This window comes from Lepidochelys olivacea (genome assembly GCF_965140295.1).
Source record: "Lepidochelys olivacea isolate rLepOli2 genome assembly, chromosome: 1".
NCBI lineage: Eukaryota > Metazoa > Chordata > Testudines > Cheloniidae > Lepidochelys > Lepidochelys olivacea.
Genome location: NC_140411.1, coordinates 232,421,839 through 232,447,770, shown reverse-complemented (window position 1 = coordinate 232,447,770; position 25,932 = coordinate 232,421,839). Strand labels below are relative to the sequence as shown.

Below are 25,932 nucleotides of genomic sequence, written 5' to 3'. Positions count from 1 at the left end.
CCCGAGGGTAAGGTGAGGATAAGTATATGACATTAAAGTGATATGGGTCAGATAAGCACAACTGATCAATAGATTGCATTATGATTCTCTCCCTGTTTCTCATCATGAGAAGTTCTGCAATAATCTTTACCTGAAAGCTTATAGCTTGTGCCCAATGTAATGCTCCAAATACAGTACAGCACAAAATATAGACTCATGATTAACGTACATTCAGGCCTTCTGCTGTCAAAAGTTCATTTGGCCCCATGTACCCTAATTCTGTGTTTTTCAGTATTTAGATTACACAGTAAAGTACAATTGCATGCAGTGATGTACTGTTTCATGGAAAGTACACAAAAGACAGGCTAAAAATAGCACAATGAACTTTCTGAAGTCCATAACATAAGCTGCGACTCCCAAGAGTGGTAAGTGAGGAAAGGACGTGCAAAACCATACAATAAGTCACATGTTTTGGTTTATTATCCCTCTCCACTATAAAATGCATGGGTCTCAGAAAGAACAGGATGGTGGGGTGGGGTGTATTAGTCTTTTATTTTTTCCCTAAAATCATTAACATGTACCATCTCCCTATGCACTATCAAGATAACAATGCACAACTGAGCTGCTTTTGTTGAAGTCCCCAGATGTGCACTTTTGAGGACTGGAAACCAGGCTGTCTTGTTAAAGGATCCCTAACTGTGGAACTTACTCCCTCTGGTGGTTTGCCTTAATCTCAGTGGATCAGCCTCCAGAGCAGGGTAAAAGGTGTATCTGACCAGACAAGCCTTTGCTGAATATCTATAAAGCAAGGTATTGTCTTCTCTTTCCTTTTTTTCTGAGGTCTTATTTTCTGGTGGGTATGTGGCTATTTTGGAAAGGCTTAGCATAGTTCCCCAATGTGAACAGTTTCAAAAGGAAACTTCGTTCTTACATGTTACTCCTGGGTATGTAAGAATTAAGGCTGTTTGGATACAAATGAATAATAATAATATCTGATTCAGCCATGAAAATTTTGCTATGACACCAAGACAAAATCACTATCTGCCATGGACTGAGTCCATTGCTCTTGGAGCAAAATTCTTTGCAGAAGGTGAGGAGGAGGTAAATTCACTCTGTGGACGGGTTGTTTTTGTGAAAAGAAAGGGCACTGCTTTACTACTGCTGTCTTTGTCTTGGTTTGACTGGGTTTTGTTTTTTTGTTTTTGTCTTTTTTAAACGATCTTGTAGGCTGCCTAGAGCCTGGGCAAAACGTTCTTTTTGTGTGATATATGCTGAAATCAAAACAGTATATAATCAAAACACATGCACTGTGAATACACCATATTTTTCATATATGGGTTATCTACCATAAGAGAAGAAATTGAAGTACTGCTATCTTGTGACAGCACTGAGACATGGAACTTAAGGACTAAAATCCAAATCACCCAGGAATATGTACCCATCTCACTACACACAAAACCTTCCCTTCATCATTGGGAGCTTTATATTCAACATTAAAACTACCTGGTATATCCTGATTGTTGATAATTCTAGTAGGTACTGTAAAATGGATGACCAGCAGAACATTAAAATCTGTATATACTGGAGCATGGGGACAAGGAGAGGGGAAATGTGCTGTCTGAGGTCAACAATTTTTCTTAAAGTGATTCCACTGTATATACTTGACTATAGGCATTGATTCTGACAAACGTAAATGATTTCTGTGACACATTAATTAATCACTATGATTCATTTTAATATAAAGTAGTATTAATATCAAGAATGAATTATAAGAAATACCAGCGAGGAAACGATACATGAAAAATTTGTCAAGACAGATGGATTTTGAATGAGTTTAAAACCTCTAGCCATGGACCAATTGACATGAAAACCAGGGTCCAGTCACCATGACCCTAAGGTGCATGTAAGATCAAAAGGGCATTTGGAAACCTAGATGTTGAGAGAAGAAACAGTTCTGGAGCTAAACAAGGGGGATGTTAGCAGATACAGAAAACAGCAGGCATTGTAGAGAGCTCAGAGTCGATTCCACTCTCCCTCTCCTCCTCCTCCCCACCCCCCAGTGGTACATCTCATTAAACATTACCTACTCCCTACCATACCTTCAGCAGCAAAAATGCTTACTGACTATAAAGGGCTGGGATCCCAGGCGGGAGGAAAAACTGACTCTGGTCAACACGTAGACTGCCATGGGCCAGGAGGAGTGTTAGAAAAAGTGGACTAAATTTCTATTATGTAACTTCTGTTTCAGAGACAATGTATTACCTCTAACATGTGAGGAGTTAAGAGTCATAACATTCTGCTGAAATTCTAGGGCCAATATTCTATGCCAGGATGAAAAGTTTTATTTTTAATATTAAAAGGGCAGCAGTACCTCTTCCGCAAAGCTGTCTTTCTTGTCGAGCATTTCCCGTAATGTCTGAAGAATTTTAATGCAAAGTTTTTCTTCTTTCTCCATTAGTTTCTTTGTGTGATTTATCAACCTTAAAGTAAAACATTAAACCTTATGTAGAGTATTGCACCTTACCTCCAAGCCAGACAACATGCACTTTATGTAGAAATGGTTTGTTTGTTACTATATTTTTCCTGAAGGAAACAGACCAGGTAGGTATCATGAAAAAGAAATGAGCCCCAGCCCAAACTCTCTTGGTCTTTGAGGGTGTTTGGAGTCTGCACCCAATTTTGCTGCAGGTGCCTAAGTAATGAGCAGAAAGAGAATCCCACATCCAAATACAACTACATGTTAGAGGGTTTGAAATCAGACCAGGATCCAAATTCTGCCATTTGGGCCTATCTTTTTCTAAAAATTATTATGTTATCTGCATCATTTATCCTACAAACTTCAAAAGGAACTTTAAGTTTTATGGTAGTAATAATACTTATTCTACAATTATCCAGTGGCTTCCACCCAAATGATCCAAAGTATTTTAAGAAAATTTTGTAATAGAATCACTTTGCTCTGCACAGAAATGCAGTCACCTCTGTATGGTATGGAATGCAGCAGCTGTTTAAATGCACACAGGAACTCTGCAGGGCAGTTTAGGGCAGGAAGCAAAGTAGAATTCTGCCTCCAAATAAAACTCAATAGGAGTTTAGAAAGGCATTGCTCAAATCAGAATTAGGCAAAAACACCGGAGCTAATATACACATCTTGCATAAAGCATCATTTACATCTAATCCAAAGGAGAGCATCAGCCACAGCACCATGCCCCCTATCATCATGCTGGGTTCAGTACTAATATCACTTCCTGCAGCATGCTGGGATTTCTTTGGAAGTCTCCCATTCAAGCGATGACCAGGCTCATGAGATGAGCTCACCATAGTCTAAATGTAAATCATATTGGTAACCATAATTTTAAAATGGACTGCATATTAATAGTGCTATTTACATAGTATTGCAAAGTATCACTGGCCAACAGTAGATATTTAAAATAACAACTGTATTCCTTGTACACCACAGGTCAAATCCTGAAGTCTTTACTCAAGACAAAAATCCCATTAACTTTCAGTGAAAGTTTTGACACAAAGGGGAAAAAATGCAGCATTTAGTCTTATTTTTTTTAAAACATATGAAGTATCTGATGCTACCTGTGCAGAATATGCAAAAAGCGGAGGAATCAGGAAACCTGCCAAATTTTCAGTGCCCTCAAGTTACCTCTAAATTATATAGTTCCTCAAGGGCAAATAGGGCATCTCACTAAAGGACCAATATAGCAAAACTGAAAGGCTCTCTTCCAATGCCCAAACTGCAAATAAAACCTCCTGTAATTCAAAACCATGCAAAGGTACCAGTGAAATGTACATTTACAAGAGCTATTTCAGAGTTTGCAATTTAAAATAAAACCAAAGGATTTATTGACTTTGTCTCAAAAAGGTAGCTCAGCATGCCCCCAAAGAATATGAATTAAAAACACACACTTCTAACATGGAATGCCTGAGACCTTGCAATGTATTTGGGGGCAATTTAACATAAATGGTGATAAGGAAAACAGAAATTTGTTGAGACTGTCTTAATTTTAGCAAGCCGCAAGGGTTTTCGTTTTAACTATGTCACACATACAACTCCCTTACGAATGGGACACAACGTACATAACAAACAAATTTAAACAAAGGGTATCAGTGAGACTTGGGCTCCTAAGGGCATTCTGTAAACAGGACTTAGGCGCTTCTCAAAATTTTATCCTTGTATTTTCAAGAAAAAAAAACAAACAAACAGAAGAAACCAGGATTCTTTTTGTGCCACTTACTTGGACAAGAAAGCACCACATCTTATTCTTGCATCACTCCCCTCAGGAAAGAGAAGTTCAGGGCTATGCAATACATCAACCAACACTGAGAATTCAGCCTGCATCATGGGGGTGAACTGCTGTTCCAAGGAGGATACTACATCCTAAATAAAGAAGCAGCAGAAGGATGTCAATTATGGCAAGAGCTGGTCCAATCACACTTGAACGGTTTAGTTGATGAATTTCATATTATGTGAATGAACTATTGGACAAATATTTGTTGTCATTTGTTGTCCCACCTCCCATCAACCCATGATGCCCGTCTTACCACCCACTTGTTACACTGCCAAACAAGCACCTCCAGGCTTTGTCCTTTGCTACCCACCATACTTGGGAGCAGCTTTCCACAAACTTCCACAGAACTACCTACCTGCCCTCCTTCAAAACTCTCCTTGACCAGGGGCCTGACAAAAAAACTTGACAACGATTAGGAAACCTCTGTGCTGAAACCACTGCCTTGCATCATTTTTTCCTTGTATTCCCCCTACCTGCCTGTATCCACCTGTTGTAGCTACTTCTTAGTCTTATGCTTACCTCTTGTCTCCAAGGCACAGCAACGTGCACTGGAAGGGTGTGATTTCTAAAGCATGCCAACAGGCCCACGTAGATCCTGCTGGGGTGCATTAAAGGTGCCCTAGTGCACGTTAACATAGCCCCCTTTCAAAGAGCACTATGTTGACGTGCACCAGGGAGCTTTTTGTCTGTGCCAGCAGGTCTGTCAGGCCAGTTAGCACAACATGCTGCCACGCTTTAGAAATCACACCCCTCTGGTGTGCATTACTGCACCACGCAGACAAGATTCTAAGCTCTTCGGAATATACAGTGTCTCTAAAGCCAGTACATTTCACACCGCGGGATGATCTCCCAGCACAGTGACACCAAAGCAATGTAGCGACTCCTACACCACTCTAAACTTTTTGCACCTGTAGTAGGGGTGTGTAAACACCCTGCGTATCTGGGTGCTTAGACAGCCCTGGCTCAGCAGCTCTGACCCCAACAGCTTGTCTACACTCCCCATCACCACTCGGGCTTCCACCAGCTTGGTCACAACCAGCAAGATGACCCCAACACACTCCCAGTCCCAAATTTCCCCAAAACAGTGTGCATATTACAGGACACCTTTTAGATACAGATTATAACAACAGCGAGCTAGGATATACTGAGCTGCTCAGGCCAGCTGACACTCACTGTTAGATATCAGAGTGCTCCTTGCCCTCAAGTTGTTCTTACTGTCTCAAACATATCTAGGCAAAATGCATGGTCACGCACACAGCATCAGGCATTTGCTACCATACCTGCAGTTTTTCAATGATATTCCTGTAATCCCAGGCAGGCCCTCCAAAAGCTTCTTTAAAACGAGGTCCACTGCGGGCAGACATTCTCCATCCCATGGCCGCTCTCTGCACCATATTGGAATGACTCTTCATGAACAGGGTATTTACCTGGCTGTCTAAATCCACTGGTATTGCAATCCCACGGTTCTTTGCTTTAAACAGAAGAAGACATTTACAATAAAGAACGCTTTCGGATCCTTTGCAATTCATTTTGGGTGAAATTCAGATCCCATGCAGGGAGCCTTATGCCCTTTACTTCAGTGGGGCTGGGATTTCACCCTTTAAAAATAAGGGCCAGATTCTCAGCTGGTGTTAATCAGTGTAGTACTATTTAAGTTAATAAAGCTACACCAATTTATACCAGCTGAGGATCTGGTCCATGATTTCTTATTTCTCATAGGTAAAAGGTATATCTCTGCTTTAAAGAATGAATCAATTGCAATGATTCAAATGAAATCAATTACAAAGACATTAGCAAAAGCAGCAAAATTAGTAACTGTTATTTCAGTAGCTACTTATAATCCATTTAAGAGTAAATTTGAAAAATCATCTTTTTAGTCTTCTTAGACATAGATATGCATTTACCCAACATATCCCACTGTTGCCTGCATGTTTTATGCACTTAAACTACTTAGATATATAAAAGGACTTCAGCTTGGGTTTGTTTCCCTGCACACTTCTACCCTTCACCTGATTGTATTGTACAATGCCTGAGGCTCCTATGTTCTATCATGATGCAAAAAAGTAATTAATAAATAGACGAACTGTACAGTTAGCAGATCCAGGAGAATAATTTGATTTTTAGATTTGAGGGTAAGAGGTAGAGAAATCTTGCACTAGTTCCTACAAGGCACCGATAGTTCAGCTAATGCCATGTTAATTGTGCATGTTGAATGGCCTTTTCAAAAAAGGGGAATGCCATAAATAATTCTGATGTATTGTCTTCTATGTAGGAAGTCTGTGTTACACAGATCCCTCCATGCTGCAATGGACCAGAGAGGCATTCTTTTAAGCGTCTATGTGGAATGTCTGAGATTCAACAAGTAACGTCAGGTAGACACAGCAGACACAGGGGGCAGATTTTCCGACATGTACTTGAAAAGATAGGAATCACTGCCTTTCTACCTATTAATTTTATTTATGACTTTACTTAAATTTCCATAGCACAGTGTTATCCTTAATAAATGTCTGAGTAACAATAAATAGTCTAGATTGCTAGTGTTCTTCAGGTAAATAAACCAATATCTAAAAGCTGCCTGTTTTTCTTATTACACCAACATTGCCTTTGAAGTAAGTTCTTAAAACCTGAGTAAGGTATTCCCCAAAGCATTTTGTAATAAGATTAATGTTTTCTAGCACAGTTAGTACACATTACTGAGAGACAGAACATGGTCCTGATCCAGCAAAGCATTTAAACACATGTACAACTTTGATCATGCAAAAAGTACCACTGGGCCTGATCCAAACCCCACTGAAGTCAGTGGGGGGGTTTCTGTTGACTTCAGTGTGTATGCATCAGCCTCAAAAGTACTACGTACATGCTTAAAATTATGCAGCTGTTTAAATGCTTTATTGGATTAGGGCATATGTTGGCAAGGACAATGCATCTCTGAAGACCAGCAGAGACCTCCCCCTCTCCCCAAGTACTATACTGCAATGCCAGCACTTGGAATAAACCCAAATCCTGGTATGGAACTTGAACCAATAATCTTCTGGACTAGAGCAAGATTGCTCTACCTTCCACATCCCCAGTGCTGCAATGGGACTTATTAGTGCGGAGACCCATTGATTTCAATAGGACTCTGCAAGGGTCCACACTAGCATATCCCAATGCCTAACCATGCTTGCATCTGGAGCACAGGCAGCTGAGCGTAACTGGTGCAGGAGGTACAGCTCCCCTTGAATAGGTTTCCATCTCTGGTAGACACTCTCCTTAAAGGAGAGTTTGCCTTGGGGAATTAAGAAGTTGTGTTGTGCCGAAGATGCATTTCCCAGCAGCTGCACAACCCACTCATCACCAGTATCAAGAGAAGCTGCTTTCACGGGGCAGCCCAGTTGCCCCCCTCTCTCTCTCAACTTCTATTTGTTTTGGAGAAGGGGTAAGTGGTCATAAAGAGAAAAGCACAATGTATGATTGGCCATTATTTGTAGTTATTGTTTCTGCACGTTATTCTCCCGGGATTATTTTTCCCTAGCATGTCAATCACTGGAAAGTTATGGGATAATGCTAATTTGCACTTAAATTAGGTATGCAGAATTCCAATATACCTGAGAATTTATTAACAGCAGAGCACGTTGTGCGGGAACACCTGTACTTCTACATCCACGCATTATTTGAAGTTAACAACTTCCATCAGTGTCTGAATAGCAGTCAAGGACTAGGATTGTTCAAAGAGTTGCAGCTAATTAAAACTATCACAAAGAAAACCAGAAAAAAAAATGCTCCTTTGTTTTGAACAGTTCTTATATGTATAATTCCATTTGTAATTAAGAGTTGCATTGATTGTCAAAGGGCATTGTTGAAATCTAAGCTATAAACAAAGGCTTTATTTATCTTCTTATTTCCTTGAAGCTTGTAGAAAGTTTATCTTTCATTTGTTTCACATTTCATTATTTAAAACAACATGAAACATATTTTTACATTTTGGAAAGCTGACGAACAAATGTGAACATAAATATTTATTTTTAATTTAGGTGTTGTAGGCTGCTTTCCTCTTCAAAACGTGTCAATCTCCCTTAAAGTATGAAAATGAAATATTTAAAAGCATGTTTGTTTTTGCTCCACTTTGGAATACTTTTCGAAAACAGACAAACAACTTGCAAACTAGGGTCATCAAAAGAAGAAGAGGCCAGAAACTGATTAAATCCTGTCCTTGGGGTGACTGATGTGCAGTGCGGGGAAAGGATTAAATCTATTGTGTGACTGCACAAGCAGCTTCGTATGTCACCTGTGTACCCAGCCACAATCCCACCATGGACTAGAACATATGCGCATCTAGAGTGTAATTCACTCTTGTGTAGAGGGTCAGCACAGGCCTGTATACCATCTCAGTCCCACTTCTGCACGAGGCTGAATTTCACCTCTAATAACTTGGGTTGTGCCTCACTGTCTGAGGAAGCAGGGTTTGCTGGGAAAGAGAGATGTGAGTAGCTCCCAGGTTGGTGCACACACATATACTCCCACTAGCAGAGTGGTTCTCTACCAGGGTCTCAGGGTCCCCTGGGGGGCTGCAAGCAGGTTTCAAGTGGGCCTCCAAGCATGGCCAGTGTTAGACTAGCTGGGGCCCAGGGCAGAAAGCCAAAGCCCCACCGCACGGGGCTGAAGTCCGGGGCCCTGAACCCTGCCACCCAGGGCAGAAGCCAAAGCCTGACCAATGTAGCTTTGTGAGGGCTCTTGTGGCATGGGACCCCAGGCAATTGCCCTGCCCTGCCCTAACTCCAGACCTGGCTTTATATGCAGAAAACCAATTACTATGGCACTGGTAGGCCATGGAGTTTTTATAGCATGTTGGGGCGGGGAGGCGTGCAGGGCTCAGAAAGAAAAAGGTTGAGAACCCCTGCACTAGTGCACACATATTCCCACAAGCAACACACACAGCCCAGCACCAAGACCAAAGTAAAAAGTGACGCTGACAATGCACTTAGTTAGGCCATCATGTAAAAATTCTGGAATGGTTTCTTATGAACTCAACGCACCAGTTTCTCTGCTCCCTTCACTGTGCAAACTGCTTGGGTATATAGGCAGAATGGGACCCAAAATAAAGAGTGAGCATTACATTCACTATAAGAAATAGCTAAATTCAAGTCCTATGTGCAGGTGGGCTTAACTTACTGAAGTCAAAAGAGCACTGTATACCCACCAGCAACAGGACTATACTGGCCTAGAAGCTGGGTGTCTATATTTGAAAAATAATATGTACATGTAGGTTCTCTCACAGAACCACAGAAATTGGAATTAGACCAGGCCCTACCCAAGGAGGACATCTATTCCATTCCCCTGCTGGTGAAGGATTGTTCTTCCACTACATTGCCTTGTCTACGGCTACATTCAGTTTAAATTTTCAGAATTTCCATGGATGGCGCTGTCACCAATTGACTTCCCTAGGAAGATTATTCCTCAGACTAACAAGTCTCACTGTTAGGAGGTTTTTATCCCATTATCTTTTACAGTAATTTATATCCCTTTGTACCAACCTAAACAATGCCACTCCCTCATTACCAGTACCTACAGGGTGTAAACAGACAGCTATTGTGTTCTCCCGGCCAGCCCCGTTGGCACTTAACTGAGCAACACATATTTATTTCAATTAATCTCAGTTCATAAATCAGTCTCTCTAGCTCCTTACTCATTTACTTACTGCTTAATAAATAAATTTGGTTGGAAAGACATTGATGGTAGCAACAGTAGGAAATTCTACAGGAAATAAAAGCTTTGTGTAGACAAGGCACAAGGCTGCCAATCTGGTACCTTTCATTGGCAGCACATATTTTCTTCCAGCTGAAAACTTAAGTTAAAATATTTATCATTCCACAAAAAGATCATCATTGATTTTTTTCTTGCAATTAGGGAAACACAAACAGTTAGAATAGAATAAAATATGTGCTTTGTCTGAAATGTATTCTCCCTGCTGTCAGAAATGTAACAATATTATAATCATTTGATTTGAACTAAAAAAAATTGAAAATGGAAGAGGAGTTTTCTTCCTTCTCCATTTTGTGAAAAACTAAAGTGGGAGTCAAATGAAGTCTGCTGAAGTGAAGGAATTATTTAAGGACAGTCCATCTATATGGGTATTAACACACAAATAATCATTTCAAAAAGACAATAATATTGAGCCTAGATTCCAAGTTTAATGTTTCCTATTCATTACTTTTTATGGTAGAAGGAAAATACCTTACAGGTTTTCCCCAGATTCTATATACCATTATAGTGGAATAACAGTGAGCTGAAACAGCATTCTTATCATTAGCATCCACTGCTCCAGTAGGATGGTAATTGGAATTCTCTTTTTGTTTCTCTCATACAGCATCCTACCACCTATTGTCCTAGAATCTGAGTTGGTAATGACTGACATCACTTGCCTTGGAAGAGCTAAAGAAATAGGCCAGAAGATTTTTTTGACCTTCCCTACTTTGAAGTAATAAAATGTAGGGATTGATCCTGCCACTGCTTACTTGTGGAGTAATCCCATTTATTTCAGTCATGATGGTAATAGTAAAGTCATGCTCCTGCTACTAAAAGGTCCTTTACAAAGCGTTCTCTATCTGAGATGTAGACAAGATGCATACAAGGAATAAGGTATAAGTAAGACCTCTATGATAAAAAGCTATAACGAAGACCTTTATAAATAGATTAGCAGACATCCTGTGTGCAATGCAAAATTGCTGTATAAAAAGCCTCTAGGGCGAACAGCTTTGATTCCTTGAGGGTGGAGAAATACAGAACAATGCTAATAGATATTTTATAGAAAATGGGGATAATATATTCAGGTTTAGCCAGCATGTAATTCCATATATTGCAGTTGTTTGATCTCGTAGCAGAAGAAAAAGCATGTGTTGGAGTCTGATGCACTAACAGTCATTGCTTAACTAAGCAGCAATGCCAGCTATTTGAAAGGGACCCTGGAACATTGGTTAGCTTGGAAACTAACAGTCTGATCCCACACCATTAAATCAATGTGGGTTTTGCCACTGAGTTCAGTGGGAGCAGGATTGGGCTCTATTACCCAGACATGCTTTTCTTCACCTGAGTTAATCGGCATACAACTGGGTTGGGGAACATGAGAAAATAGTAACCAGAAAGTGGATGCTTACTGCGTAGTCCCTTTGGGGTGAGGATGGGTGACATCTTGCAACATTACCATGTGGAAAAACGGATACTTCACAAGATTGTTTAAAATGCAAAAAACTCAGGACTGGCCTCAAGCCCTCCAAATTTTTATGGCAGGTGTTCCCAAACTATGGTATGCGTACCCATAATAGTCTACTCAGACAAAGATTTAAAACTTTGTGGCAATGTGTTATATAAAATACGGTAGTTAATTTACTTCAAGATGTGCCAGTGAGAACACAGATACACAGAGCCCTCACCTCCAGTCACTGTGCAGAGTGGATTTAGTTGCCCAGCAACTGTCCAGTCTAACTGAGCTCAGAACTTAGGGGGGCGGGTTTCGGTTATATATGTTGCACTATAACTGTAGGTAACAGTGAAATATGGACAGATGGCTAAAGACAGGTAGCGTTAAGAAGCACACACAAAGTATCAGTGATGAGAAGGGTAGAGCCTGAGAAAAGTCTGCAAAAGGAGACAAGTCCCTATAGCTCCTTTCTGAACTGAAGGCAGGTAAATCTGCCTGGAGACAAAAGTAGTAAGGGAAGCCTGAAATACTTATGAAGTTTTTCCCTGATAGTCAAGAGGAGTTGAAGACTCAGGGAGATAAGAAATTAGCTTTTGCACCTTGCCTTTTGTTGACCTGGAAGATCACATACATTCCTGCCGTGCTCATAAGACAACAGATGTAATGATCTTAAACTTTTAAGGCAATACTTACATCCACCTGCCAGCACCGAGTAGAATGTACATTTCTTAAACTTACTCTGAAACAGGGCTTTTAAAAGTTTATTATCATATGGATCTTTTATATCCTGGGAAATCTGTGTATGATCGTTGTACCTGCTACGATTCATTTCTGAACCCAGGGCTACCACAAAACGAAAGGAATAAAAATTACGTTTGTTCATTCAACGCTACACTAAATTTATTTTCCAGCAAAAACTTTTGGTCCCTGCTATAAATCTGCCCAGTACACCTTTGGCTTGACACAGGCAAAATCTTTTCAGAGTTTTCAGAAAAACCATGCTGTGAAACATGAAGGTCCTAACACTGAAACTGTCAAACACTCAATTTAAAAAGAAACAGATAAGAGTGTGCTCACATATCTAGCCTAAAGTCAAGCCTGGTATGGCTGTCTGTATTAACGAAGAAATTTTTTTCTTATCTCTTCATGTGGACATGCAGCAGAATTTTGTGCTCGATGGAGCAGCATACAGAAAAAGGAGTACAATATACATTATCACTAGGGATCAGATTTTCAAACATGCTCAGCAACTGCATCTGGGGGCAGATTCTCCAAAGAGTTCAAGCTCCTATCCAGGCAACAAAATAAGCACCACAATGGACGCTTCGCAGTACCAAGCATTATGTAGGTGCCTAAGTGGATGCTGAGTTCTTCTGAATATTTGGCTTCAATTGTGGGTGCTGAGCAGCTGAAAAATCTGGCTATGCTTAGCTAAATTCTGTGGTGACCCTGTGCAACCCCAGTGGGCCAAATCCTTGACTTACATGGGTACTTGAAGTCAATGGAACTAACCACATGAGTAAAGTATGTAGGATTTGCTCCACTGTCTTCAATGGAATTGTATAGTAAATATATAAAGGCAGAATTTGGCTCACTTAGCTTCCCCTACTTACACAACTAGTCCTTCTCCAATAGGCCAAGTTCTGACTTCAGCTACCCTCATGCAAACCTACAGATTTCAATTCGGCTGTGTGGGCTTCAGTTAGCACAGAATCAGACTCACATAGGAAAGGCCAGCAGGATTTAGCACCATGTCTACAAACTCTGCACACAACGCTAGGTTTAAATCTTAGCTAAATGTATATACAGAGCTATTAGCAAAAAGCTCTAATTTTTCCTTACCTTTGCTTTCACTTGTTCATGCCTCATCCAAACTCCTCCTCATCCATCACAATCTTTTTGGTTTGCAAATACAGCAAAACACCACCACCACCACCACTTTAGTGCATATTTTAAATCCCCAAATACTATGTCCCTGCAGATCGGGAAATCAGCACATCATCACCAGACTGTGTCCCTGACACATAGCCCTAAGTCAGGGGTCAGCAACCTTTCAAAGAAGAGGGACCATTTTTTTGCTTTTGTCTTTGACCAAAATATTTCAAGAGCCGCATCACATGCAAAGCTACTTGTAGAGCTAGAATTTATCATCTAATAATAATTGAACGTATTAAAATTACTCACCAATACTTTTAATGCAACTTTTGCCATTTGAATTTGAATATAAACAGGAAGGGGCTCCAAGCTGAGGCAGGGGTGCAGGAGGGGGTGCGGAGTCTGGGTACAGGAGGGGGTTCTGACCTGGGTCAGGGGGTTGGGGTGTGGGAAGGGGTGCTAGGTGCTGGCTCTGGCTGGGAGGCGCTTACCACAGGCGGCTCCCAGCCAGCACAGCAAGACTCAGGCAGACTGCCTGCCTGCCTTGGCCCCACTCCGTCCCAGAAGCAGTTGGCTGCTGGGCATGTCTCTATGTGCCCCTGGACACTGCCTACGTGCCCCTGCACACTGCCCCCGCCCCCAGCACCATCGTCACAGCTCCCATTGGCCGGTTCCCAGCCTATGGGAGCTGCAGGGGTGGTGCTTGAGGACACGGGCAGCTCACGGAGACACGCTGCCTCGCTCCCCCCCAGGGGCGCACAGAGATGTGCCAGCAGCCAGCCGCTTCCGGGAGCGGCATGGGGCCAGAGCCCTGCTGTGCCACCAGCCGGGAGCCACCTGTGGGAAGCACCTCTTGGCCAGAGCTTGTACCTCGCACCCCCACACAAAACGGCTGCCTGCAAGGAGTTGCATGCAGCTCCAGAGCCGCAGGGTGCCGACCCCTGCCCTAAGAGGTAGTACAAAGATCCCTGTCCCAGTAGGCGCTGCAGGAGGGATTGTGCTTAAGGAAGCCCCTAAGAAGGATACAGTGTGAGGCTCCTCAGTGGCAGCCCAGCTCCACTCCACAGTGGTAGCGGAAGCCATGGCCTCATCTCTTCCCCACCCCTTTAGGTGAAGCTAGCCTTGAACATCCATTGCCCTTGAAGGGTTGCAAGGGCTTTAGATGCAATCAGCACATGAGAGAGGCCAAAGTATGGGGGAGGCTCTTCGAGCCATTCTCCTCTCCCTCATGTACCAATGCAAGGGTTAACTCACATCTGGCCCTCTGTTTTATTGGACTTATCGTTTACAACAGCACAATCTAGCAGTGTTATTTTAAATATCTCCATGCAATACAAGGTATGTGAGAAAACAGAATACAATAGATTACAGTACAATAGAGGAATGTAGGAATTCCAGAAGATATGGAATAAATCCACCAATTTGAAGAAAAGTCAAGGTCAACCTCACATCTGCTACTTGCATCACATAAGCCCTCCCAGAAAAAACAAGAGAGCCACAGACAAGAGAAAACTAAACCTTTTATGTACCCATGTAGATATGAAGTGGCCCACTGACTTAAGTGGGCTGGATTTTCACTTTAGGTACAGATCTGAACAAGTGGAACACTGAACACTAATCCACGAGGGGACATTATGACACAAAAATCCTTCAGCCCCTCAATTCCTTCTCTGTTTGCTCCTAGTTCCCAAAGGCAGTAATTTTCTGATCGCTTATACCAGGAGTGCAGCAGAGGAGCAGAGAAGGGCTATTGCCATGCGTGAGCATTAGTCATATGAATAAGGGTTTGTAGGACTGGGTCCTTTATCTGAAGCTGTAAAAATCAGTGGAATAAGGAACAAAGAACATCTTCAACTTTTTAAGTTCTCCTGCCAGATGGATCCATAATTAAACCAGTTTGCACAACAAATAAAAATTGTACGCTGCTAAATTGCTAGACTAATTCACACAAAATGTTAATGAGATGCTTTGGCAAAAGCATTAAATGAAACTACTGTAACATAAATCTGAAATCTAAATTTAGAGTCAGTTGTTGCAATGTTACAGACGCAGCAAACGTCCAAGAGACCATCCCAGAGTGGTGCTATTATTTACTGTAACTTTTTAAAAAAATTAAAGCAACTATATCTATCAAGCTTTTCTATCGTCATCATGATCCTGTCCCTCCCTCCCCTTCTTATTCATGTTGTCCACAGGTTGTCTAGCTGCTTTCAAAATACTGAAAGTGAGTAGTGCCACAAAATGGGGTTAGAATAATAGCACTGATTGGGCTTGCTTTGGCTGAGCAGATTTCAAAATAGGGAGAGTTTGGAAAATGTCAATCAACATGGCTCATTTTTAGAGAAATATCTACATCAAATCATCTTTTCCGTGACAAAGTAAAAGACTTTAAAATAATGTTTTTGTGGAATTCAATCCTAAAACTGAACCTTTGCCAATGTCACCTAGATACCTGTAACCATTCTTCTTTAGGATTAAATTCCCACAGAAGAAAATTTAAAGTCTTCTCCTTTGACACAGACAACATGATATTTTAATTCCGTTTAAAACTTCAAATTTTTATGGATTAATTGTTTAATAGGTCTTTTTCTGGAGCATTTACTAGTTTGGGGCTAGATTGGGGCTACTTTTGTGGATGAGCGTTTATTCACAAGTAGTACCATTGGTTTCAAAGTGAGTAAGGACTGAATACTCTAGCCCTTAATGAATTCTAGCTCAATACTACTAAATTATGTAGTTGACTTAAGGGCCAAATTCGGATTGGGAGTATGTGCACAGGCAGAGCAGTAAGAATCCACTGTACACCTTGAGGCAGGCTACCTGGACCAACGTTGTGAAAGGGTATGTAAGGGCACCTACTTATTCCTTTCCCTGAGCAGGAGAATAAAGAGTGATCAGGGAAGATCAGGGTTGGGTTTCAACTCACTGGCCAGAACAACTGAGCTAGCATAAGAGTCAGGCGAGCAATAACTCAACATCCCCCAGGAGCAAAGGGGAACAAGGGAGGGAATGTTGGTTGCTTGGTCCATAATTCCTTCCCTGGGATGTTTCCAAGGATGACACAGCTATATACCACCTATTACTATGGGCTGTGCCTTACCACAGAATGGAGTCCACAATGATTATTAGGGCCCTACCAAATTCGCAGTCCATTTTGGTCAATTTCACGGTCATAGGATTTTAAAAATTGGTAATTTCACAATTGCAGCTATTTAAATCTGAAATTTCATGGTGTTGTAATTGTAGGGGTCCTGACCCATAAAGGAGTTGGGTGGGGTGTCAAGATTATTGTAGGGAGTGGGGGGTTGCAGTACTGCTACCCTTACTTCTGGGCTGCTGCTGTCAGTGGTGCTGCCTTCAGAGCTGGGCAGGTGGAGAGCGGCAGCTGCTGGCTGGGAGCCCAGCTCTGAAGGCAGAGTTGCTGCCAGCAGCAGTGCAAAAGTAAGGATGGCTGGTGGGGCGCTACCTTCAGAGCTGGACACCCGGCTAACAGCCGCCACTCTCCGGCCGCCCAGCTCTGAAGGCAGCACAGAAGTAAGGGTGGCAATACTGCTATCCCCCTAAAATAACCTTGTGACCCCCCTGCAACTCCCTTTTGGGTCAGGATCCCCAGTTTGAGAAACACTGGTCTCTGCTGTGAAATCTGTATGGTATAGGATCAAAGCACACACATGACGAGATTTCGCCATGGGGAGACTAGATTTCATGGTCCATGACGCATTTTTCATGGCCGTGAATTGGTAGGGCCTTAATGATTATGAATGCCTATGGTCTGACCCAGTTTAAGATCATTTCTATATAAGAAAATGAGGTCTTAATGTAATAGTGTAGACGAATGCCACCTGCTTGGAGTCCAATTCTACTTTCACTTACACCACTGAACACGACCATTCACCTGAACCACCCCATTGAACAGACAGATTCAAATGGCGTATAAGTAAGGGAAGAAATGAGACCTGAAAGTCAGAGCTTCCGAGACTTACACTGTGAAATTTGCAAAAAGAAAAGGAGTACTTGTGGCACCTTTTTTGCGAATACAGACTAACACGGCTGTTACTCTGAAACCTGTCATTGTCAAATTTATGGAGGATAGGTCCATCAGTGGCTATTAGCTAGAATGGGCAGGGATGGTGTGTCCCTAGCCTGTTTGCCAGAAGCTGGAAATGAACAACAGAGGATGGATCACTTGATGATTACCTGCTCTGTTCATTCCCTCTGGCATTGGCCACTGATAGAAGATTGGGCTAGACGGACCTTCGGTTTGACCCAATATGGCCATTCTTATGAAATTATAACACAGTTTTCTAGTATTATCAGTGCCTTGATTTCCAGGATGCTACAACCCGAAAAATAATGGATGGATCCCAACTCAGGCTTATTTAAAACACAGTGAAGAATTATTAAGTAAAAACTTGGCACCTACCCACTTCAGCCAAAGTTTTGATACATGACTCCACTGAGGCTTTCTGTGCTGGGTTTGGCCAGTTACAGTTGTAAATTCTAAAAGCAGACTGAAGCAGTTGAATAAAAACTGGCTGATGTGTCTGAAAACAAAAAGGTAAGCAACTAGTTTTAGACTTTAAAATCCTCCTTACAATTACCCTAGGTTATGCACCACATAAATTACATGCATAACTTTTAGCCTCTATAATCAAAGTACAACTCAGTTCAACCGTTATCACTCTTCAATACAGGATGAAAAATAAACCAGTTTGGCATTCTTATAGAGTGCCAAATCATGCAGTCCTTTCTCAGTCAAAATTACCATTGATATCAAACAAAATGGCATACTGCAAAAAAATAACGGGGAGATTTCTTGGGTCCCAAACACGTGGCAAACTTTCCAACTTGGGCCACAAAGATTTCCTCTTTTAGAAACACAAAGAAAAGTTCCCTGATTTTGCAAAGAGATCAGTCATGCAAAGTCCCAATGAAGTCACAGAAGTCAGATGTAAAGCTCTGTGGAGAAAGAGTCCTTTTCTGGATAAGGGTAATCAGGAGTACAATTTGTCAAGGGCATATTTACAGGAGGTGTTACACAGTGTGAATCATGAGGAGTGGGAGAGGAAATAAAGAAGGAAAAAAAGTTGAAGCACTCCCCTCCAGCGAGTGGAAGATGACACATTAATTATCTGAATTACACATTTGTTGCAGTCTTCCTTCTTCTTACCTGGAGGCTGGTGCTGTTATCTGAAAATGGAGAACTGAAGAAGCCACTCACAATGTTCATTACTGGTTCAGTGACATACTTCTCCAGAGATGTGTCTGCATGTTTCCGGTCTGTAGTTGTGTTGCAAACCTACAATGAAAAGGAAAATATTAGCTTTTTTTTTACTTGTGATCTTTGAACATTTTAAAAGAGAAACACACACACACACACAGAGGAGAGAGAGAACTGATATTTAATCCTTTTTCAAAAATGTTAATTTTTGTATTAAACATATAAAATCAAGATACCTACCTTGTAGTCAAGTTGTATTCTGTTTAATTATCTTTGTTCCTGGGAGCTCCACTCCCTCCCGATCCCTACCCTTCCTGAACTAGATCCTCTAGTTGAGTTGGCTACTCTTTCCCTCGCCATGAAACAAATGAGTTTGTTGGATAACACTGGTCAGTCCTGTAGGCCCACACATCACATGCCACCTTACGCATCTAGACAGACTCAGGAGGAAAAAGGAGCATTCCTCCAGGTGGGTTGGAGGAGACTTTAGACAGATGGAAAGATAAACCTACTTTATTAGAAGAGTGAGAAAGATCTCAAAGGGTGCTGAATTTGGAGCTGGTTTCAATTATTACAGCCAGATGGGAAAGATGGAGCTCCTTCAAAGTAAGAGCTTTAAAAACCAAAACCAACCAAGCAAACAAAAAAGGACAAGTAGGAAGCAAGCACAGATATAACAAAAGCAAAATCCCATGCATTCAGTCAGCAGGCCTCCATAGGAACAAACTGCAAAAACGGTCAAAGACCCACCCACTCTGCCAGGTGAGCTACATGGTAGATTCATCATGTCACAGTGTTAAGTGTAAGACATGAGAGATTTGCAAAACGAAGGAAGAAGGAGAAGAGGGGATAGGAGGACATTGAGAGAGGGTTGGAGCTGAACTGAAGTACTTCTTAAGGCCAATTAATGGGCTGTGAAAGAATGTGGAATGATTCAACTTCTGTACAGCGTCCTAGAAGACAACATTCTTCTACAACATTCATCATTTTATGCTGCATACATTTATGGTAAAAAAAAATTGAGGATTTTTTTTGTGGGGGAGGAGATTTGATAGCTAGGGAATTGAAGAACAGAGAGGGTAAGTGATTTGTTCAATCTCACAGAGAAAAATTCAGTGGCAGGGCTAGAAAGAGCATAAAGACCTATATCCCAGGTCAGGCCATCCAGCTTTCTGATTACGCAGTACTGTAGCGGCACATGAACCTTGTAAGCCAGAAACTTTGGCAAAATAGCCAGAAGTGTTTAAAGGACATTTATGGAGACTTCAAACAGCACCAGTCATTGCTGGGAGATGAACAAGTTACTCACCTTGTGCAGTAACAATGGTTCTTCAAGATGTGTGTCCCTATGGGTGCTCCACTGTAGATGTGCTTGCATCCTTGTGCTACTGATCAGAGAACTTTGGTAGCAGCATCCGTTCGGTCTGCACATGCGCTGTTCCTCCCTTGTGCTCTGCCACAAGGTTAATCAGCATTGCGCAGGCAAATGCTCCTCAGTTCCCTCTCTATTGCAGAGTCCATGATAAGAACACTGAAGTGGAGGGGACGAGGATGGGTCGAGGAGCACCCATATGGGGACACATCTCGAAGAACCATCGTTACTGCACAATTTGAGTAACTACTTCTTCAAGTAGCATTCCTATGGGTGCTCCACTGTAGGTGACTCCCAAGCAGCACCCCCCATGGAAGGCTGGAGCACTGGAATCGAGTCTAGTATGGACAATAATACTGCGGAGTCAAAGCTAGCATCAGCACTGTGATGGCATAGTGTTCTGTAAAGGTATGTGCACATGCCCAAGTAGCTGCTCTGAAGATTTCCGGGATGGGGACATCCTTGAAGAAGGTGACCAAGGAGGAAAACAATCTTGTGGAGTGGGTACGGATAACACATTGAGGTACTAAATTACGAGCCTGTCAACAGTGCTTGATGCAGCTCGGGACACATTTAGAGAGTCTCTGGGCTGATGTCACTGCACCTTCAGACCTAACCGCAATGGAGAGGAAAAGCCTAGGAGATTTCCTAAAAGCCTTTGTCCTGTCCAAGAAGGAGGCCAGGGCTCTCCTTACATCTAGCATGTGTAGAATGGCTTCCCTATTATCCTGGTGAGGTTTGGGACAAAAGGTCAGGAGGTGAATGAGTTGATTCATGTGAAAGGCCAAAGTCACCTTGGGGATGAATTTCGGGTGCGGTCTTAGCATAACCTTGTCAGGAAAGAACACAGTAAATGAGGGGTGCACCATAAGAGCCGCTATCTCTCCAATCCTTCTCGCTGAGGTGATGGCGACCAGAAACGCCATCTTCATTGAAAGTTGCATGAGTGAACAAGTGGCCATGGCTTTGAAGTATGGTATGGTCAGTCTTTTTAATACTAAATTCAGGTCCCATGGTGAGGTAGGATGTCTGGGTTGGGGAAAGAAGTTTGCTATGCCTTTAAGGAACCTACCTCTATGTAGTTGGGTGCGAGAGGACCAAGTACCCTTCTATTTGCTGGTGAAAAGTCGCTGTTGCTGCTAAAATGTACCTTGAGCAAGTTAACAGATAGTCCAGATTTCTTAAGAGTCAGTAGATAGTCTAAGGCTAGTGGTAAAGTAGCAGATGCCAGGGTAATATGTCTGGAATGGTCTGAAACCTGGTCCACTTTCGTAAGTAAGTACGACAGATAGTCCATTTCCTGCTGTGTAGTAACACTTCCTGTACCTCCTCAGAGCAGGATCTCTCTACATGTTGGAACCACAATGGAGCCAGGCTTTGAGCTGCAGTATCTGTGGGTTGAAATGAAGAGTGCATCCTTTGTTCTGCGAGAGGAGTTAAGAAGCGAGTTGAAGAGGGATTGGAAGACACGTCGCCAATTGTGACAGGTAATGGTACCACCTCTGTCTTGGCCAGGTAGGAGCAATCAGTTTGATATTTGCTCTCTCTCTCTCTTTTTATTTTCAATACAACTTTCAGTAAGAAAGGAAATGGGGGAAAGGTGTAAAGAAGGCCCTTGTCCCATGAGAGAAAGAAAATGTCCCCTAAGAAGTGTTATCTGAGGCCTGCTCTCAAGCAGTATCATGGGCATTTCTTGTTCAGGTAAGTGGCGAACAAGTCTATTATCAGTGTTCCCCATCAGCTTGTCATGGAGTATCACTGAGTCCATCTCCCATTGTGGTCATGTGGGAAATTGTGACTGAGACTGTCTGCTGTCGTGTTGTGCACTCCCGGTAGGTAGGCTGCTAATATTGTAACACTGGTGGGAAATGCACCAGTTCCACAGCTCTAGTGCTTCCACGCAAAGGGATGGTGATCTGGAGCTCCCTTGACGATTTATGTAGTGCATGCACGCTATGTTGTTTGTCACGACCTTTGTGTGTGTGCACGCCTCTGATCAGCAGAAGGAAGTGAGTGCACACATTGCTGACCACTCTTAGTTCGAGGAGGTTGTTGTGAAGACACACTTCATAGGGAGACCATTTGCCCTGTACTGTGAGGTTGTTGAGATGTGCACCCCACCCTATGAGAGATACGTCGGTGGTGAGGAGTAGTGACGAAGGAGGCTGTGTGAACGCAATCACCGTGCAGACCTTCTGGGTCCTTCCACCATTTCAAGGGTTGTATGACCTTGGTGCGTAGCAATAGCGGTTTGTCTAGGCTGTCTTTGTTCAGCCTGTAAACTGAGCTGACCCATGACTTAGGCAAAGTCTGGCATGAGTTATCACAAATGTGCCCGCAGCTATGTGCCCCAGAAGCTGAAGGCAATGTCTTGCTGATATTCAATGGTGGGCTTGCACTGTCTCTAGGAGTGCGGAAACACTGAGGAATCTGTGTTGTGGAAGGAGCACTCTCACTTGTACAGAGTTGAGATTGGCTCCTATGAATTCTAATCTCTTGTTGATTTTTGTACGTGATTTGTAGGTCCAAGCTTCTGAACAAGTTCACAGTCGTATGGGTAACCCACAGTGCTTTGTTGAAGGAGCACATAGTGAGGAGACAATTGTCCAAGTAAGGATAGATCATGATCCCCTGGGAGTGTAGGTGGGCTGCCACTACAGAGAGGACCTTGGAGAATATTCTGGGAGCCGATGAGAGGCCAAAGGGGAGCACTCTGGACTGGTACTGGTCCTGCCGCAGCGTAAATCTGAGATATCATCTGTGGGATGGTATGATTGAAATATGGAAATAAGCATCCTGGAGGTCGAGGGCCAAGAACCAATCTCCCTGTTGCAACGCTGGAATAATTGCTACTAAAGTGACCATCTTGAATTTCTAAGTCTTGACGAATTTGTTGAGTGCACTGAGATCTAGTATGCGTCTCCAACCTCTCTTTCTTGGGTATCAGGAAGTAATGAGGAATAAAAACCTTTGCCTCATAGATGTTGAGGTACTGGTTCTATGGCTTCTAAACTGAGGAGGTGGTGTCTCTCTCTCTCTCTCTCTCTCTCTCTCATATAACAGGCTCTCATGAGAGGGGTCCCTGAAGAAAAATGGGGAAGGGTGTTGAGGAGGGAGGTGAAATGGACAGACATCGCGAATGATCCCCAGAACCCATTTGTCAGATGTTATCCGTTCCCAAGTGCTGCAGAACAGAGCGAGCCGATGCAAAGGGTTGACCAGTGTTAGATGGTGTTGAAGGGAGTAGTCTGTCAGCACCCCAACCAACCAGTCAAAACTGATTTTGTTTTGAGGTAGATGATTGGGAAGAAGCAGGCTGTGGGCCTGATGGTTGGTATTTTGAGAACCTAGACTTCTTCTTCTGTTGTTCATAAAAGCATTGGGTTGGGTAGTGTGCCGTGCAAGATTTGAATGAGGGCAGAGGACTGTATTTCCTCTTCTGCCCAGGTGGGTAAATCCCTGACGACTGAAGAATAGCCCTGGAATCTTTAAGAGTGTGGAGAGATGCATCTGTCTTTTCTGCAAACAATTCTGTGCTTTCAAAGGGAAGGTCCTCCAACATTGTTTGCACTTTCTCGGGGAAGTCAAGAGGCTCAACACATCACAATGGGAGTGGAGATGGATCACACCACCATATCAGCTGCATCGAGTGCTGACTGAAGTGCCATCTTGGGCAGCAGTTGCTCTTCACTGAGAATGGCCCTTAACTAATCTCTGAGAGATTCTGGAACCTGCTCAATCAAGGAATGGAGTTTTGTTCATTGATATGGTCATATTTTGCTGTTAGGGCCTGGTAAATTTGCCATGAGGAATTGTAGAGTGGCAGATGAATAAGCCTTTCTCCCAAATAGGTAGAGGCATTTCCAATCCCAACCATAGGGGACTGATTCCACCTGATGTTGCAGACCTCTGGAATTTACCACATCCACAATGATTTAATTAAGGGTGGATGGGAGAAAAGAAATTCTGTGTCCTTCGCTGGCACATAATATTTATCAGCCTGTTTAAAGGTTGGTAGGACCCATGCAGTGGTCTGCCATACAAGTTTGGTTGGCTCAAACATAGCCTTGTTGATGGGGAGAGCTACTTTGGATGAGAAAGAGGAGTGCTAAGTGTCCGGCAATTTATGATGTGATTCTCTCACCTCCTGTAGTGGTAACTGCAGTGTGTCAGACACCCTCTTAGCTAGGCTTTGAAAAAGTTTAAAAAACCTTCTACAAAGGACAATGGAGGGGGCACCACTGCCTCACCTGGTGAGGAAGAGGAGATGTTGGTCTAAGGTGGAACCTCTTCCTCAATATCAGCCTCCAGTTCCTCCATCACCTCTTGAGGGCACTTCATAGGTTCCTAGTGGGCCATGCTAGAACTTCGGGAGGCATGATGTCTATATGCCTGCCATGGATCCCAGTAAGGCCACTAGGATGGTGGGAACCATTGTTGTCCCTACCAGGGAGGCTGAGAATCAGACGGATGGTACGGCTGAGGAGGTCCGGATTGGTAACGAGCACTATAAGTTGTGTGGAAGGAACGACAGGAGTCCACCTCCTCCTGCTCACTGTCTGACTCCCCTCTGAAGAATAGGGGTGCACGGCACAATACCTAAGGGGAATCTAGAGTGCAAGGCAGACTCAGTTCCGGAGCCCTGGTACCGAGTAGAGGAGACTCAGGTATGTCAGATATTGTAATGTCTCTTCAGTATCTGAAGTCTTGTGGTGCCACAGGTACCAGTACCAGGAGTGGTTGTCGGTGCTAGGATGACTACTGATGGAATTGGTGACGTAGTCTGGGTTAAATGATCCAGTGGTGTTTGACGTACCATTGACGGTACCAATGCTGTTGTCCACGCCGATGGAGTCTTCCCCAAGGCAAGGTCTCTGTCCTTGTCTTGGCCAATGCCCATCGGGTCTTTAGGCAGCCCAACTTTGCTCCATCCACGTTTGGATGGCTTCAGTGCTGTCAGTGCCGATGATACCAAATGAGCTGGTGATCTTTTTCAGCTGGTTCAGGGCTCACTCAGGGGGATTCACAGCCCTCTTTTTAGAAGCCTTGTATGAGTGGCTCATAGTTGTCTTTGTATGCTCATCGCCCTTGAATGTATAGGGTAGTGACGAAGAACCTTGCTGCCTGGGTCTGAAGATGGTTGGAGAGCTGCTTTCATTAGGAGTTTAAGTCTCAGCTCTCAGTCCTTTTGGGACCATGGTTTCAGCTGCTGGCAGAAACCACCACTTCTGGGGAATGTGGTTTTCCCCGAGGCAATGAACACAATGAGGATATCTGTCCATCACCAGGATGGCCTCTTTCAAGTTGAGACACCTCTTAAAGCCTGGTGAACCAAGCATATCCCATCCCAAGGTGGTCCCTGGACAAGGGAGGAGGGTGAATAAAAATTAAAATAAACACATTTTAAGAACAAAAAGAAAAAGAAATCCAAAGGAAACTAAGTAATAGCAACAAAAGAAATTAAAAGAATGATTAGCAAGTATTTAGTGGGTTAATGATCCAATAAATGGACAGCTAAAAGCGCCGTCTCAAGCCAGGGGCGGTTGAGAAGGAACTGTGGAGGATTTGCTCTCCCAATGCTGATTAGCCTCATGGCAGAGCACAGCGAGGGGGACAACACATGTGTGGGCCGAACGGACACTGCTACCAAAGTTCTCTGATCAGCAGCACAGGGATGCAAGCACAGCTACAGTGGAGCACCCAGAGGGACACTACTTAAAAAAGCAGTTTATTGTAATACAAATAATTTTGAGTAGAACACTGTATGAGTGGACAATACAAGGCACATTATTGCCATGAGGCAGTTAGGGGAGTCTTCAGAGAGCAAGGTAAGACCCAGGTGCATGAAGGACCCTGGAAAAGGCGTGTTCGATTTTAATGTATAAGATCATCAAGGCATGGAGTGCGCGTAGTGTTTTTCCCAACAGCAAGAAAGGGAATGGTTACGTAGACAGAAAAGCAACAGTAGCTATTCCATAAAACTGAGATTAAAAACCCTCTAGGGTCAGTA

At 42.9% G+C, this 25,932-nt stretch overlaps 1 protein-coding gene across 1 annotated transcript in view; it reads right to left on the bottom strand.

Annotated features, from left to right (window-relative positions):
- ITPR2 (inositol 1,4,5-trisphosphate receptor type 2) overlaps positions 1–25,932 on the bottom strand; it is a 350,183-nt gene that overhangs the window by 146,752 nt on the left and 177,499 nt on the right. The window contains exons 33-37 of the mRNA XM_084631622.1: positions 18,500–18,628; positions 17,753–17,873; positions 5,558–5,748; positions 4,224–4,366; positions 2,351–2,459 (exon numbers count right to left, since the gene is read on the bottom strand). Of these exons, the coding sequence (XP_084487748.1) occupies positions 2,351–2,459; positions 4,224–4,366; positions 5,558–5,748; positions 17,753–17,873; positions 18,500–18,628 (693 nt within the window). The remainder of the gene's footprint in view (positions 1–2,350; positions 2,460–4,223; positions 4,367–5,557; positions 5,749–17,752; positions 17,874–18,499; positions 18,629–25,932) is intronic.